We start from the raw sequence: 16087 nt of genomic DNA, 5'->3' as shown, positions 1-16087 counted from the left end.
AAAAAGTTAAGTAAGTAAACAGTAAAAGTATACATGTATCGTATTACATTACATAGTTTTATTTTATAGTAGGCCTAATAATAGACATCAATTGATTAATATTACATTTTATAATGTTGATAGTTCCTTCATCATCATGATGTCTAACTATGTCACCCACAGTTACACTGACCTTCCCTGGTGTGTGTGTGTGTGTGTGTGTGTGTGTGTGTGTGTGTGTGTGTGTGTGTGTGTGTGTGTGTGTGTGTGTGTGTGTGTGTGTGTGTGTGTGTGTGTGTGTGTGTGTGTGTGTGTGTGTGTGTGTGTGTGTGTGTGTGTGTGTGTGTGTGTGTGTGTGTGTGTGTGTGTGTGTGTGATCACAGAATGACAGCTTTCCTCTGTTCCAGTTCAGCTTGACTGATTAGGCATGCACCGAATGGGAAATTCTTTCCCGAAAACCTAATACAGAATATCGGAAACAATTGGCTGAAAACCAAATAGCCGAATATGATTAGTATTATATACAGTATCATTATGGTTTTTTTTGTCTTCATCATGTCTATGGTACATTGTCCAGAGTTAGACTGATCTAGGTAAGATCTTCAGAGCAACACCAGTACCAGTGTAAATGTATGGAAAGAGTGTGTCAGTGAACCTGTGTGTGAAGGTGTGTATGTGTGTGTTAGTATCAGGATCACAGAATGACAGCTTTCCTTCATTCCAGTCCAGCTGGACTCTGATCCTCTGAGGCTTCTGCTTCACTGAGAGATCAGTGACTGACCCTGAGGAGACTGCTCTGTATGTACCGTCATATAACCTTATTCTCCAGCATGGACCCCCGGTGTATCCCTTCCTCTGATAGGACTCTGCTAACACACCTACTTCCCAGAGTGTATTGTCTCCAACCTCAACATCCCAGCTGTGACTCCCTGAGTTAAAGCCTTCAGAACCAAGGACAAAGCCTCAGTGGTCAAATCTCTCTAGATTGTCTGGAAGCTTCTGTTCCTCTCCCCGTGTCACGCTGGTCAGATCATCAGACGGGGTGTATTCTGGATTGGCAGTGTTGGGGTCCAGAATGACAGGAGTGTAGGGGACAATGTCCTTCATGTTGTCCCAGACTCTGAAGGCCAGGTTGCCCAGGTGTTTGGCCACGTCTATCAGTGCTCCTGCGACCGGCTGTGGGTCCCGCAGTGTGAGCTGGACTCTCTCCATCGTGGTCTTGTAGTTCTGCAGGAATGAGATGTGTTCAGCTCTCAGCTCCTCCTCTATGGCTCTGATCGCGTTTGAAATGGTTGATATGTCTCTGTTCAGACCCTCGATCTTCTCCTTCATCATCTGACTCTTCTGCTGCTCTTCCTCCCTCAGTTTGGTGATCCTGGCCTCCTCTTCATCATGTAGAAACTGATGAAGCTTCTTAAACTGTTCCTTCATCTGCGTCTCTGTGTGTCGGGTCTGGGACGTAATGTGTCCTGCTGTCTGGTCATAGTTTGGTTTAGTTTTATTAAAGACCTCCAGCTTGTCCTGTAAAGACTTCAGTGATTTCTGGACCTCCTCCTTGTGATCCAGAGCAGCTTCATCGATGGGTCTGATACGGTGGTTGGCGTGTTTTTCTGAATGAAGACACACAACACACATTGGCTGTTGACAATCCAGACAGAACAGTTTGAGTTCTTCAGCGTGCAGACCACAGAGATCCTTAACCTCAGACCCTGTTGACATTTTCTTCAGTCTCTCCTCTAGGAAGGCAGGTTCTTCAGAGCCAGGTCTATGGGTGTTTCCCATGATTGTCTCTTCTTACAAAGGGGACACTCCTTTATTTCCTTCCCTCTCCACCAGTCCTGTCCACAGTCATTGCAAAAGCTGTGGCTACACGACAGGAGAACAGGATCTTTAAAGACGTCTTGACACACAGGGCAGGAAAAGTCCTCTTCCGAAAGAGACACCTTGGCAGCCCTTTTGCCTTTTCAGTAAAGATACGAACACTCTGGCTGGATTTCCTGTCTTGAGCAGTCAGTTGTGGTAAACACTTTTACTTTCGCAGTGAATCGTGCAGGCTCTTGTTAAAGTCCATTCAGCTGACAGAGTCAGCAGCAGGTTGTTCCAGACGGTCTGGGTCACTATTCCCTCCTCGCTGGAAGTTGGAAGTTGATCCAAAGTGCAATCTTATACCGTCTCAGATAAGTCAGGTGAGGGGTGGAGCTTTGACAGACCTGTTGCAAAGTTCATGCACACACACGCACCGTGTGCCTGATTTAGTATAGACCACACAGACTGGGTGAACGGTATTGGACGGTCTTTTATCTATTATAAAGTATAGACAAGACAAATACACAACGTGTAGGGAACAAGAGAGTGAACAGACACTAAGGACATACGACACCCTTGTACTATATATCTTCATGAGCAGTTCAGGGTTCCGTGTCGTATACACGTCACAACATGTGTATTATTTATTTCACATTTTGGATGCTGCCCAAAATGTGGTGCATGAGGTGACATTGGTTTGGTGTTGTGTTCATTTATTTTCAGATTTACTTGCCATAGGCCTACTGCCTGTATGTTTTGTGATGGAAGACTAGTTTATATCTGTTGATGAAATTGTACATTTATTTAGTCTTAGTTTTAGTCATCATAGCTTAGTTTTTATTTAGCTTTTATTTCGTTTTGTCAGTAAAAAAAAATTAGTCGACGAACATTCATCATAGTTTTAGTCAATAAAGTCAAATGGTGCAAACTTCCCCTGCTTCACCTGTAGACATTTAATAATTTACAGTTTGTAGTAGTTATATTTACATGACAAATATTTGCATGTAGATAAATCATTGTACATCATCCATTCCAGGGCCTTTCTGCCTTTCTGTGTGGAGTTTGCATGTTCTCCCCATGTGTCCCCCTAGGGTAGGTACCCTCACATGTTCTCCCCATGTGTCCCCCTAGGGTAGGTACCCTCACATGTTCACCCCATGTGTCCCCCTAGGGTAGGTACCCTCACATGTTCTCCCCAGTGTCCCCCTAGGGTAGGTAACCTCACATGTTCTCCCCATGTGTCCCCCTAGGGTAGGTACCCTCACAAAAAACATGCAGTAATGCAGTTTATGAGTGTAAACGGGCTGTGAAAAGTGGACTGGTTAAGTAATCAAATGGCAGGTGTGTTCGTACCTAGCAGATAACGTCCCATAGCTGGGGGGTACGAACACTTAGTAGAGAAATAAGTAAGATTAAAAAGCCAACATGTTTCGACTCCTTAGAGTCAGCTCTGTTAGTCAGACCTTAGTCCTGTAAAGTTATATACACTGTTTCCTGAGCAGTGGGGTGACCAGATGTCCCGATTTGTGCCGGATTGTCCCGCATTTCAATGACTTTTCATGCGTCCCGCAAATTGAGACGTTGTCCCGCATTATGATAGACAGGCTCCAGTTTTCAAATGTGCACTGTGGATCTGTGGGAGAGCTGCGGAGGCTGTCATGACAGGGCCAGGGGGCGGGCCGTGACTGTGTGTGTGCGTGTATGTAGGTAGGATTGGCTGTCAATCAAACAGCCGGGCAGAGAGGGGGAAATCAAGGGCGCGTTCGGAAATGCCACACCGGAGCACACTCGCCTATTAGTTTGCATTGCACAGTGGGCTCAGTGCGCTATTTCCGAACGTGCCCCAAATCAATGCGGCGCGGATACTAGTTTAGTGAACAGTGTTCACTGAACACCCACCAAAACAAAACAACGCACGAAACACAGTACAACGAGGAGAAAGGGGAAGAAAATGAAGTGCAGTTACAACAAGCACAGGGGAACTATTCATCCGTGGGTGAAGAAGCCATGCAGACCGTGCAAGGCATATTGAAAGAGTCTTCTGTGAGTCTGTGACATTTGTAATTGGAGTCGTTTCTCAGTGACACACGGAGGAGGTGAATAACGACGTGAAGCAACGTGTTGATCAAAAGGAGGCTTCACGCCACGGTGCATGGACACGTTTGTACTAAAACCAAACAAAAATAAAAGGTAACAGCAGCTGAAATAACTAGTGTTTACCACACAGTACAACTGACTAACTGAGAGACGTTCAGACTTGTAATGGACAACATAAACACCTAAAAAGTGTATATCCTGGCTATGCTGCTATGGTGGAGAAGTGTGTTTACAATTTAATTTATTATGAGTTGCCTCCAATGCTGACCAATTTTGATTTATATTTCTGGTTTAATTTATTATATATTTTATTTATTTTACCTGTATAATTTCAAAATAATTTGCAGTAGTTGGCTTTGTTATAGGAGGAGGATACTTTGATAAAGTAAACGTTTATTTATTGGTTCCTTATTGGTTGTAATTCATGCCTTCACAAATCACAATCAAATCAAAGCCCCTTGGTTGGTTGGTTGGTTGGTTGGTTGGTCCAGTTGTATTGGTTGGTTGGTTGGTCGTTGGTGTATTGTGTATTGGTTGGTTGGTCTATTGTCCCGTTTGTCCAATAATAGTTCATTTAAATGCATTTCTGTTAAGTTTCTTTTAGTTGCATAGTAGTTCTATTATAGTTATTATCATCATAGTCCTATTATGTGCTACTGAATCAACCAGATGGCAAAGCATAGATATGCTATGTGAGGGTCAGAATAGAAATGTTATTATTTTTGTTTTCGTATAGACATTATTCACGCGCACGAAACAACCGCACATGTGTCCCACATTGTCCCACACAAACACACTCTTTGTCCCACATCTGGTTAGTTGGGATCTGGTCAACCTAGTTGGGACCCATTTGTGGCACCAATTCTTATGATTTGAGACGCGTTGTGAGCTTGTAGATCTGCTATTTTCACTTATGTTTGTCCAAACGTCCCCCTGGCCCTCAACAACAGCAGCCACAACAGACACACCGTAGTGTTAGATCCACATCATCATCTACAACTCCAAGTGAACATGTGTTCCTTCCTCGTTACAACTCACTGCCTTCAACGGCAGATACAACTCAAGTCAACAATCAATCAATAATATATCAGTATTCTGATATTAACTAGAATTAATTAGAATACTGAGTCTGATATATTATTGATTTCAGCTGTTACAATTCCAAACATGACCCGCTCTAATTACTTCAGTTTATATTAGTAGCTGAATGACTAGCATTAGAATGTAGAGTATGTTAATGCAATATAACATACAATCTGTATGATAGAGTATGTGCATGCCGGCTCTATTAGCTCAATGGTAAAAATGTCTGCAGGAAACCAGGTTCAAATCCAGGGTAGAAGAGAAACGTTACATATATTAGTGCTGCTTCAACAGGAAGAAACCTCGGGCAGAAATAGACTCTATAAAACGGGTGTAATATTTAACATACTGACCTATATGTGCTCAGTGTCATATAAAATGCTGTGACTTTTAATGTTTTAAACGTGGGAGTCAATATTGATGCAACGGAACTCAAATTCCACCGATGTGTGGTAGATCATGTTTATTTGATTTTCCAAATCATTTCTATACATGGATTTCTGTCTTTCAGATCTATAATTTCAACAAAAAAAAGGTACCCTCTGAGGCTTCTGCTTCACTGAGAGAACAGTGACTGGCCCTGAGGAGGCTGCTCTGTATTTACCGTCATATAACCATATTCTCCAGCATGGACCCCCGGTGTATCCCTTCCTCTGATAGGACTCTGCTAACACACCTACTTCCCGGCGTGTATTGTCTCCAACCTCAACATCCCAGCTGTGACTCCCTGAGTTAAAGCCTTCAGAAACAAGGACAAAACCCCAGTGGTCAAATCTCTCTAGATTGTCTGGAAGCTTCTGTCTCTCTCCCTGTGTCACGCTGGTCAGATCATCAGACAGGGTGTAATCTGGGCGGGCAGTGTTGGGGTCCAGAATGACATGAGTGTAGGAGACGATGTCCTTCATCTTGTCCCAGACTCTGAAGGCCAGGTTGCCCAGGTGTTTGGCCCATAGAGTTATATATCTATAGAGAAGACACCCGAGTTCTCCTTCCATCCACTTGCATTGAGTTGCTCAAAAGCGCATGAGGCGGATTCACTCCTCCTTCCGGGTAGGAACAGAGTGCATTCTGGGACGGATTGGCCCCAAACACATGAACGTGCTGCCGTTGACTATCATTGTGCCGTTTGTGCGCGTTCACGTATGAAACATTCGTTCACGTGTCATGGCCCCAAACACATGAACGTGCACAATGATAGTCAACGGAGCAGCGCTGGCTCGAGCTGCAATACCAAATCCGGCCACTATGTCCATTTCGCCTCAGGGTTTCCTCTGGGTGCCTTCTCTAGAAATATATACTCTAAGGTTTGGCCACGTCTATCAGTGCTCCTGAGATCGGCTGTGGGTCCCGCAGTGTCACCTGGACTCTCTCCATCGTGGTCTTGTAGTTCTGCAGGAATGAGATGTGTTCAGCTTTCAGCTCCTCCTCTATGGCTCTGATCGCGTTTGAAATGGTTGATATGTCTTTCTTCAGAACCTCGATCTTCTCCTTCATCATCTGACTCTTCTGCTGCTCTTCCTCCCTCAGTTCGGTGATGCTGGCCTCCTCTTCATCATGTAGAAACTGATGAAGCTTCTTAAACTGTTCCTTCATCTGCGTCTCTGTGTGTCGGGTCTGGAACGTAATTTGTCCTGCTGTCCGGTCATAGTTTGTTTTAGTTTTATTAAAGACCTTCAGTTTGTCCTGTAAAGGCTTCAGTGATTTCTGGACCTCCTCCTTGTGATCCAGAGCAGCTTCATCGATGGGTCTGAAACGGTGGTTGGCGTGTTTTTCTGAATGAAGACACACAAAACACACTGGCTGTTGACAATCCAGACAGAGCAGTTTGAGTTTTTCAGCGTGCAGACCACGGAGATCCTCAACCTCACACCCTGTTGACATTTTCTTCAGTCTCTCCTCTAGGAAGGCCTCACACAGGTTCTTCAGAGCCATGTTTATGGGTAAATCCCTTCATTGTCTCTTCTTACAAACGGGACACTCCTTTATTTCCTTCCCTCTCCACCAGTCCTGTACACAGTCTTTGCAGAAGCTGTGGCTACACGACAGGAGAACAGGATCCTTAAAGACGTCGTGACACACAGGACAGGAAAAGTCCTCTTCCGAAAGAGACACCTTGGCAGCCATTTTGCCTTTTCAGTAAAGCTACGAACACTCTGCTCAAGACAGGAAATCCAGCCAGTCAGTTGTGGTAAACACTCAGTCTTCTAGAATGTTCCCTGAAGTTTACTTTCGCAGTGAATCGTGCAGGCTCTTGTTAAAGTCTATTCAGCTGACAGAGTCAGCAGCAGGTTGTTCCAGTGGTCTTGGTCACTATTCCCTCCTGTAGCTGTGGATGGAAAGACTCCTCGCTGGAAGTTGTGCGTTTGATACAAAGTGCAATCTTACCGTTTCAGATGAGTCTGGTGAGGGGGTGGAGCTTTGACAGACCTGTTGCAAAGTTCACACACACACACACACACACACACACACACACACACACACACACACACACACACACACACACACACACACACACACACACACACACACACACACACACTGTGTTGAGCAGGAAGTATAGAATAGATGTCAGTCCAGGTATTTCACACATAAACAGATGAATGTCACTAAGCTGGTTTATTTGGAAGTGACGTCAGATCTTCTACACACAGCAAAACGAAAGGGAGCAGTGCACCACCTTGTGGCACCAACTGGCACTGCATACTGACTGTTACAACACGCACCGTGTGCCTGATTCAGTATAGACCACAAACTGAATTGGGTGAACGGTATTGGACAGTCTTGTATCTATTATAAAGTATAGACAAGACAAATAGACAACGTGTAGGGAACAAGAGAGTGAACAGAATGGGAAAAGTTAGATTATTTTATTGTCTGTGTGGAATTTGACCATTCAAAGTGTTTTACAATGCACGCCGTATCTCATTAACCCTTGTACACATCAACAGAGACAGCTGCTGTAAATTCCAGTCACCTGCCTGCTCTTCATGAGCAGTTCAGGGTTCCGTGTCGTATACACGTCACAACATGTGTATGATTTTTTTCACATTTTGGATGCAAGCTCCTGCCCCTCTCTGTCGTTTTGTGTGTGGTGCATGAGGTGACAAGTAATAAGTAGGCTAGTATATTACTGTTTAAGTAATATTTTGACAACACTGGTAATAGGTTTCGCCACCAAGCCAGTCATGAACCACTCACTCCTAAGCAGGGCCGTGCACACATAAACATCAAAGGGGGCTTCAGCCCCTGCCCTTTTACCTGTCTGTAAAACAACTGCCCTTTCCTGACCATGAATGCAGCATTTACTATGGTGAAAGAAATGCAAATGCCCTCCTTCAGCAAATTGTACGGGATAATTGTTTTTTTTCCCCGAAGTCTCCTGAACTTGAACACAGCATTTTGCGTTGAACCAATTTGTTTAGAAATCCAATGTCGTTACCGCATCTCCACTATAGCTAAAGAGTGCTGGGTTGCGCCCCGGAAATAGCTGATCTACAAGCTCTCAACGCGTCGCGCTGCGACGCGTTGTGAGCTTGTGGTTATGGTTATGGAATATGGTTATATGGCGGTAAATACGGCGGTAAATACGGAGTAAATACGGAGCAGCCTCCTCAGGGCCAGTCACTATTCTCTCAGTGAAGCAGCTGTATCTGCTATTTTCACTTATGTTTGTCCAAACGTCCCCCTGGCCCTCAACAACAGCAGCCACAACAGACACACCGTAGTGTTGGATCCACATCATCATCTACAACTCAAAGTGAACATGTGTTCCTCCCTCGTTACATACATACAATCTGTATGATAGAGTATGTGCAGGCCGGCTCTATTAGCTCAATGGTAAAAATGTCTGTGCAGGAAACCAGGTTCAAATCCAGGGTAGAAGAGAAACGTTACATATATTAGTGCTGCTTCAACAGTAAGAAAACTCGGGCAGACTATAAAACGAGGGTAATATTTAACATACTGACCTGTATGTGCTCAGCGTCATATAAAATGTAACTTCTAATGTCTTAAACGTGGGAGTCAATATTGATGCAACGGAACTCAAATTCCACCGATGTTGTGTGGTAGATCATGTTTATTTGATTTTCCAAATCATTTCTATACATAGATTTATGTCTTTCAGATCTATAATTTCAACAAAAAAAGGTACATACATAATACATATGCCTCTCTAAACACTAAATGAAACAATAATTACATGAGGAAAAAGTAAAGTAAGTAAACAGTAAAAGTATCATATATGTATCGTATTACATTACATAGTTTTAATTTATAGTAGGCCTAATAATAGCCATCAATTGATTAATATTACATTTTATAATGTTGATAGTTCTTTCATCATCATCATGATGTCTAACTGTGTGTGTGTGTGTGTGTGTGTGTGTGTGTGTGTGTGTGTGTGTGTGTGTGTGTGTGTGTGTGTGTGTGTGTGTGTGTGTGTGTGTGTGTGTGTGTGTGTGTGTGTGTGTGTGTGTGTGTGTGTGTGTGTGTGTGTGTGTGTGTGTGTGTGTGTGTGTGTGTGTGTGTGTGTGTGTGTGTGTGTGTGTGTGTGTGTGTGCGTGCGTGCGTGCGTGCGTGCGTAACTCTGATCCTCTGAGGTTTATAATATTAATATTTGGTGCATCCATAACTCTGATCCTGAGGTTTCTGCTCCACTGAGAGTGATCTCTGATGACATATTCACCTTTATAAAGCTGTATTTAGTGTTGAGCCCCCCTGGAGAGTGGAGACCCTCCTCTGAAAAGACTGCACACCGACAGTTGCCAGTTTGTCGCCCCCTTACAATTCGTTTTAGTCATAGTCTTCGGAGTGAAACTTTATTTGGTTTTTGTCACATTTTAGTCAACTGGAATGTTTTAGTTGACTAAAATGTGTTTTGGCGGGCCTTGATGTCGTCGTAATGGATAATTTTACACTGAAAGTAGCAGATCTACAAGTTCACAACGCCTCGCAGCGCGACACGTTGTGAGCTTGTATATCAGCTATTTTCAGCATGCAACCAAGTGTAACATGAATTATACTGGATCTCTTGTCCACTAGTCCATTAACATTTTAGCCTAGTTATTATTTGTTGACGAAATTGTCAATATATTTAGTTTTAGTCATCATAGCTTAGTTTTCATTTAGTTTCAATTTAGTTTTCGTCAGTGAAAAAAGGCAATCGGACAGATCTAGGTAAGATCTTCACAGTACCACCAGGACCAGTTTGAATGCATGGAAAGACTCTGTCAGTCAACGTGTCAGTGGACCTGCGTGTGAAGGTGTGTATGTGTGTGTTAGTATCAGGATCACAGAATGACAGCTTTTTTTCATTCCAGTCCAGCTGGACTCTGATCCTCTGAGGCTTTTTCTGCTTCACTGAGAGAAAAGTGAATGACCCTGAGGAGGCTGCTCCGTATTTACCACCATGTAACCATATTATCCAGTATGGACCCCCCGTGTCTCCCTTCGTCCGAAAGGACTCTGCTAACACACCCACTGTCCAGTGTGCATTGTCTCCAACCTCAACATCCCAGCTGTGACTCCCTGAATTAAAGCCTTCAGAACCAAGGACAAGGCCCAAGTGCTCAGATCTCTCTAGCTTCTGTTCCTCTTCCCATGTCACGCTGGTCAGATCATCAGACAAGGTGTATTCTGGATGGGCAGTGTTGGGGTCCAGAATGACAGGAGTGTAGGAGACAATGTCCTTCATCTTGTCCCAGACTCTGAAGGCCAGGTTGCCCAGGTGTTTGGCCACGTCTATCAGTGCTCCTGAGACCGACTGTGGGTCCAGCAGTTTGACCTGGACTCTCTCCATCGTGGTCTTGTAGTTCTGCAGGAATGAGATGTGTTCAGCTTTCAGCTCCTCCTCTATGGCTCTGATCGTGTTTGAAATGGTTGATATGTCTCTGTTCAGACCCTCGATCTTCTCCTTCATCATCTGACTCTTCTGCTGCTCTTCCTCCCTCAGTTCGGTGATCCTGGCCTCCTCTTCATCATGTAGAAACTGATGAAGCTTCTTAAACTGTTCCTTCATCTGTGTCTCTGTGTGTCGGGTCTGGGACGTAATTTGTCTTGCTGTCTGGTTATAGTATGTTTTAGTTTTATTAAAGACCTCCAGCTTGTCCTGTAAACACTTCAGTGATTTCCGGACCTCCTCCTTGTGATCCAGAGCGGCTTCATCGACGGGTCTGAAACTGTGGTTTGCATGTTTTTCTGAATGAAGACACACAACACACACTGGCTGTTGACAATCCACACAGAACAGTTTAAGTTTTTCAGCGTGCAGACCACAGAGATCCTCAACCTCAGACCCTGTTGGCATTTTCATCAGTCTCTCCTGCATGTAGGAAGGCCTCATACAGGTTCTTCAGAGCCAGGTCTATGGGTAACTCCCTTGATTGTCTCTTCTTACAAACGGGACACTCCTATTTCCTTCCCTCTCCACCAGTCCTGTACACAGTCTTTTCAGAAGCTGTGGCTACACGACAGGAGAACAGGATCTTTAAAGACGTCTTGACACACGGGACAGGAAAAGTCCTCTTCCGAAAGAGACACCTTGGCAGCCCTTTTGCCTTTTCAGTAAATATACGAACACTCTGCTCAAGACAGTAAATCCAGCCAGTCGCTTGTGTTAAACACTCAAATGTTCCCTGAAGTTTACTTTCGCAGTGAATCGTGCAGGCTCTTGTTAAAGTCCATTCAGCTGGCAGAGTCAGCAGCAGGTTGTTCCAGACGCTCTGGTTCACTATTCCCTCCTCGCTGGAAGTTGAAGTTGATCCAAAGTGCAATCTTATACCGTTAGATAAGTCAGGTGAGGGGTGGAGCTTTGACAGAGGTGTTGCAAAGTTCACGTACACACACGCACCGTGTGCCTGATTCAGTATAGACCACACAAACTGTGTGAACGGTATTGGACGGTCTTTTATCTATTATAAAGTATAGACAAGACAAATAGACAACGTGTAGGGAACAAGAGTGTGAACAGACACTAATGAAATACGACACCCTTGTACAACTGTATATTCCAGTCACCTGTGCAGTTTAGGGTTCCGTGTCGTATACACGTCACATGTGTAATTATTTATTTCACATTTTGGATGCAAGCTCCTGCCCCTCTTTTTGTGTGTGGTGCATGAGGTGACATTGGTTTGGTGTTGTGTTCATTTCTGTGTTCATTTCTGTATGATTTGTGATGGAAGACTAGTTTATATCTGTTGAGGAAATTGTACATTTATTTAGTCTTAGTTTTAGTCATCATAGCTTAGTTTTTATTTAGCTTTTATTTCGTTTTGTCGGTAAAAACAAATTTGTCATAGTTTTAGTCAATGAAGTCAAAATGGTGCAGACTTCCCCTGCTTCACCTGTACACATTTAATCATTTAGTGTTTGTAGTAGTTATATTTACATGACAAATATTTGCATGTAAATAAAAAATCACCCCCGTGTGAAGTGAGGTGCACTCTTATCATCGTACATCATCCATTCCAAGGCCTTTCTGCCTTTCTGTGTGGAGTTTGCATGTTCTCCCCATGTGTCCCCCTAGGGTAGGTACCCTCACATGTTCTCCCCATGTGTCCCCCTAGGGTAGGTACCCTCACATGTTCTCCCATGTGTCCCCCTAGGGTAGGTACCCTCACATGTTCTCCCCATGTGTCCCCCTAGGGTAGGTACCCTCACATGTTCTCCCCATGTGTCCCCCTAGGGTAGGTACCCTCACATGTTCTCCCATGTGTCCCCCTAGGGTAGGTACCCTCACATGTTCTCCCCATGTGTCCCCCTAGGGTAGGTACCCTCACATGTTCTCCCCATGTGTCCCCCTAGGGTAGGTACCCTCACATGTTCTCCCCATGTGTCCCCCTAGGGTAGGTACCCTCACATGTTCTCCCCATGTGTCCCCCTAGGGTAGGTACCCTCACATGTTCTCCCCATGTGTCCCCCTAGGGTAGGTACCTTCACATGTTCTCCCCATGTGTCCCCCTTGGGTAGGTACCCTCACATGTTCTCCCATGTGTCCCCCTAGGGTAGGTACCCTCACATGTTCTCCCCATGTGTCCCCCTAGGGTAGGTACCCTCACATGTTCTCCCCATGTGTCCCCCTAGGGTAGGTATCCTCACATGTTCTCCCATGTGTCCCCCTAGGGTAGGTACCCTCACATGTTCTCCCCATGTGTCCCCCTAGGGTAGGTACCCTCACATGTTCTCCCCATGTGTCCCCCTAGGGTAGGTACCCTCACATGTTCTCCCATGTGTCCCCCTAGGGTAGGTACCCTCACATGTTCTCCCATGTGTCCCCCTAGGGTAGGTACCCTCACATGTTCTCCCCATGTGTCCCCCTAGGGTAGGTACCCTCACAAAAAACATGCAGTAATGTAGAGTGCAAACGGGCTGTGAAAAGTGGACCGGTTAAGTAATCAAATGGCAGGTGTGTTCGTACCTAGCAGATAACGTCCCATAGCTTGGCGGTACGACCACTTGGTAGAGAAATAATTAAAGTTTAAAAATCAAACATGTTTCAACTCCTTAGTCTTCATCAGGGCATGAATGATTTAAGTTCATCAGCTCTGTTAGTCACACCTTAGTCCTGTAAAGTTATATACACCCATTTGTGGCCCCAATTCTTATGATTTGATTTTTATTTTCTTGTCCTGCATTTCAAAAGATATTTTTTGATGATTTTAACTATTTTAAAACAAACCATAAATAAGAATGTAATAATAACCTGTTTAGCCCGACACGGCCTTTACTGCATGTCATCCCCCCATCTCTCTCCCGTTTCCTGTCAGCCTACCGTCTGTCCCTTCAAAAAACCAATAAAAGGCGTAAGACACAAAAGAAATATCTTAAAAAAAAAAAAAAAATAACCTATGATGACTAAGACTAAATATATTGACAATTTCATCAACAAATAAAAACTAGACTAAAATGTTAGGAAGGGACTAGTGGACAAGAGCTCGAGTATAAGTCATTTTACACTTGGTTGTATGCTGAAAATAGCAGATCTACAAGCTCACAACACTGGTGTGTGTGTGTGTGTGTGTGTGTGTGCGTGTGCGTGTCTCTCTCTCAGACAGGAGGAGAGGTCAGACAGCACGTTCATCGTGCTGAGCGGTCGTCTGCGCTCCGTCATCATGAAGGAGGACGGCAAGAAGGAGCTTACGGGGGAATATGGCCGCGGTGACCTCATTGGAGTGGTGAGCAGTTGTTTTAGTCGTAGTCTCTTGAATAGTTTTCATTTAGTTTGAGTCACACTTTTAGTCACCTGGAATGTTTCAGTGTTGGTCTCAGTTTTAGTCGACTGAATATCATACGATTTTAGTCGACTAAATCTACGGTTGGTTTAGTCGACTAAAATGTATTTTGGCGGGCCTTGATGGCTGATTTTATGCTTGCTGAAAATAGCAGATCTACAAGCTCAAACTGAGTGTAAAATGACTTATACTGGATCTCTTGTCCACTGTAGTCCCTTCCTAACATTTTAGTCTAGTTTTCATCTGTTGACAAAATCGTCAGTATATTTAGTCTTATAGTTTTAGTCATTATAGCTTAGTTTTCATTTAGTCTTCGTCAGTGAAAAAAAGGTAGTCGACGAACATTCTTCGTCTTAGTGTTAGTCGACGAAAACAACACTGGTGGTAAGGAGGGCCAGGTTTTCTCATGGGGTTCAGGCAGTGGTGGAAAGTAACTAAGTACTTTTACTTAAGTACTGTACTTAAGTACAATTTTGAGGTATTTGTACTTTACTTGGGTATTTCCAATTTCCAGTACTTTTCTAGCACTTGTACTTCTACTCCACTACGTCTCAGAGCCACAATTTGTACTTTTACTTCACTACATTTATTTGAAAACTTTGGTTACTTTGGCGATTGTATTTTTGGTCAGAAAACATACATTAACCAGTTCAACCCTATACACATTTCGGCCATTTGAAAATAGCCGATCTGCTATTTTCAATCGATTTTGTACACAGTCCATTCTGGATTTGTCACAGGATTGATATGCTTAACGTTGGCGTAATAGTCAGAGAGAGCGTTCACTAATCAAATGAGAACGCCGTCTGACAGCTAAATGGCAACTATCATTAATTTATCCTGAACACATCAATTATTCAATATAATTAGGAGTGGAAAATGTCGGTTTGAGTTTGTCAGCACTCTCCCGAAAAGGCCAGCGTCAGCACATCTGTTCTCTTCTTTATCCCATTCTGACCTTAGATCAGATTCATACGAGGTTTCCACTGGACACACACTGGTCTGATTAACCCATTCTGACCTGAGATCAGATTCTAAAAATGTCAGTCGTTCTTCGATTTTTCAAAAATAGCAGACCTACAAGCTCGTAGCGCACCACTCGGTGGCGCGTTATGAGCTTGTAGATCTGCTATTTTTCAATAGCTAAAGCATAACATAGTGCTAACACCAAAAGGGGTTCCCGCGCAAAATGGGTTATTTTCTGTGTGTACTCAATAATCTTCTGTGCAGGTATATTTCCGGTATGCTATGAAATAACCGTAAAACAGCCATACACTTGCATATTTGTCCTTTAGAGAGGAACCGCATAAAAGTATTCATAACACCTTGCTTCCAAAATGGGCCCATAAATAAATTAACCCATTTAGACCTGAGGCCGAATCTATACATTTAGTTTTGCTTCTAATCCTAATAGTTTTCTGAAAAACCTGTTTCTATGTCAGTGGTGCTCAACTTTTTTCATGTTGAGGACCTTCAGAATGATCTGTATTTGGCCGCGGAACCCCATCTGAAAATATGTAGTTCCAGGGACTCCTTCAAAACCGCTCTCAAAGGGCACCTACGAACGGCTGCAATTCGAAACTGGCCCCCGTAAAATCTGAATCCCCCCCCCCCCCACCGCCCCCCCAAACCCCTCACTGTATAAGTTTCTTTTCCCTTTTTGCTTCCTTTATGATGAATTCCTGTTCTGTTCTTTGACTATATGGAAGTGTCTATTTGTACGTCTCTAAATGATTAGAATTAGAAAATCATAAGAATTGGTGCCACAAATAGGAAACAGTGTCCTACATACCTTTACAGGACTTAGGTCTGACAATTGATGAATTGAACATGGTGGACTGGACCCTCTTGTAAACAAGTGTAATGCTTAATAGCCGATCTACGAGCTT

General features: G+C 43.8%; 1 protein-coding gene and 1 pseudogene across 2 annotated transcripts in view; one reads left to right on the top strand and one right to left on the bottom strand.

Annotated features, from left to right (window-relative positions):
* The window catches only part of pnpla7a (patatin-like phospholipase domain containing 7a), a gene marked incomplete at both ends in the record, with an annotated part of 97446 nt that overhangs the window by 34826 nt on the left and 46533 nt on the right, over positions 1–16087 (top strand). The window contains one exon of the mRNA XM_083794357.1: positions 14018–14141. Within this exon, the coding sequence (XP_083650483.1) occupies positions 14018–14141 (124 nt within the window). The remainder of the gene's footprint in view (positions 1–14017; positions 14142–16087) is intronic.
* LOC310879585 lies at positions 559–12919 on the bottom strand (annotated as a pseudogene). Its single transcript has 5 exons — positions 12901–12919; positions 10162–11522; positions 6325–6737; positions 3139–3175; positions 559–1939 (listed from the first exon to the last, which is right to left on the bottom strand). The product of its transcript is annotated as an uncharacterized misc_RNA (transcript).

This window comes from Protomyctophum parallelum (assembly GCF_964188405.1).
Source record: "Protomyctophum parallelum genome assembly, chromosome: 21".
NCBI classification, from domain to species: domain Eukaryota; kingdom Metazoa; phylum Chordata; class Actinopteri; order Myctophiformes; family Myctophidae; genus Protomyctophum; species Protomyctophum parallelum.
The sequence above is the reverse complement of the archived record's forward strand: the minus strand, read 5'-3'. Positions and strand labels throughout refer to the sequence as shown.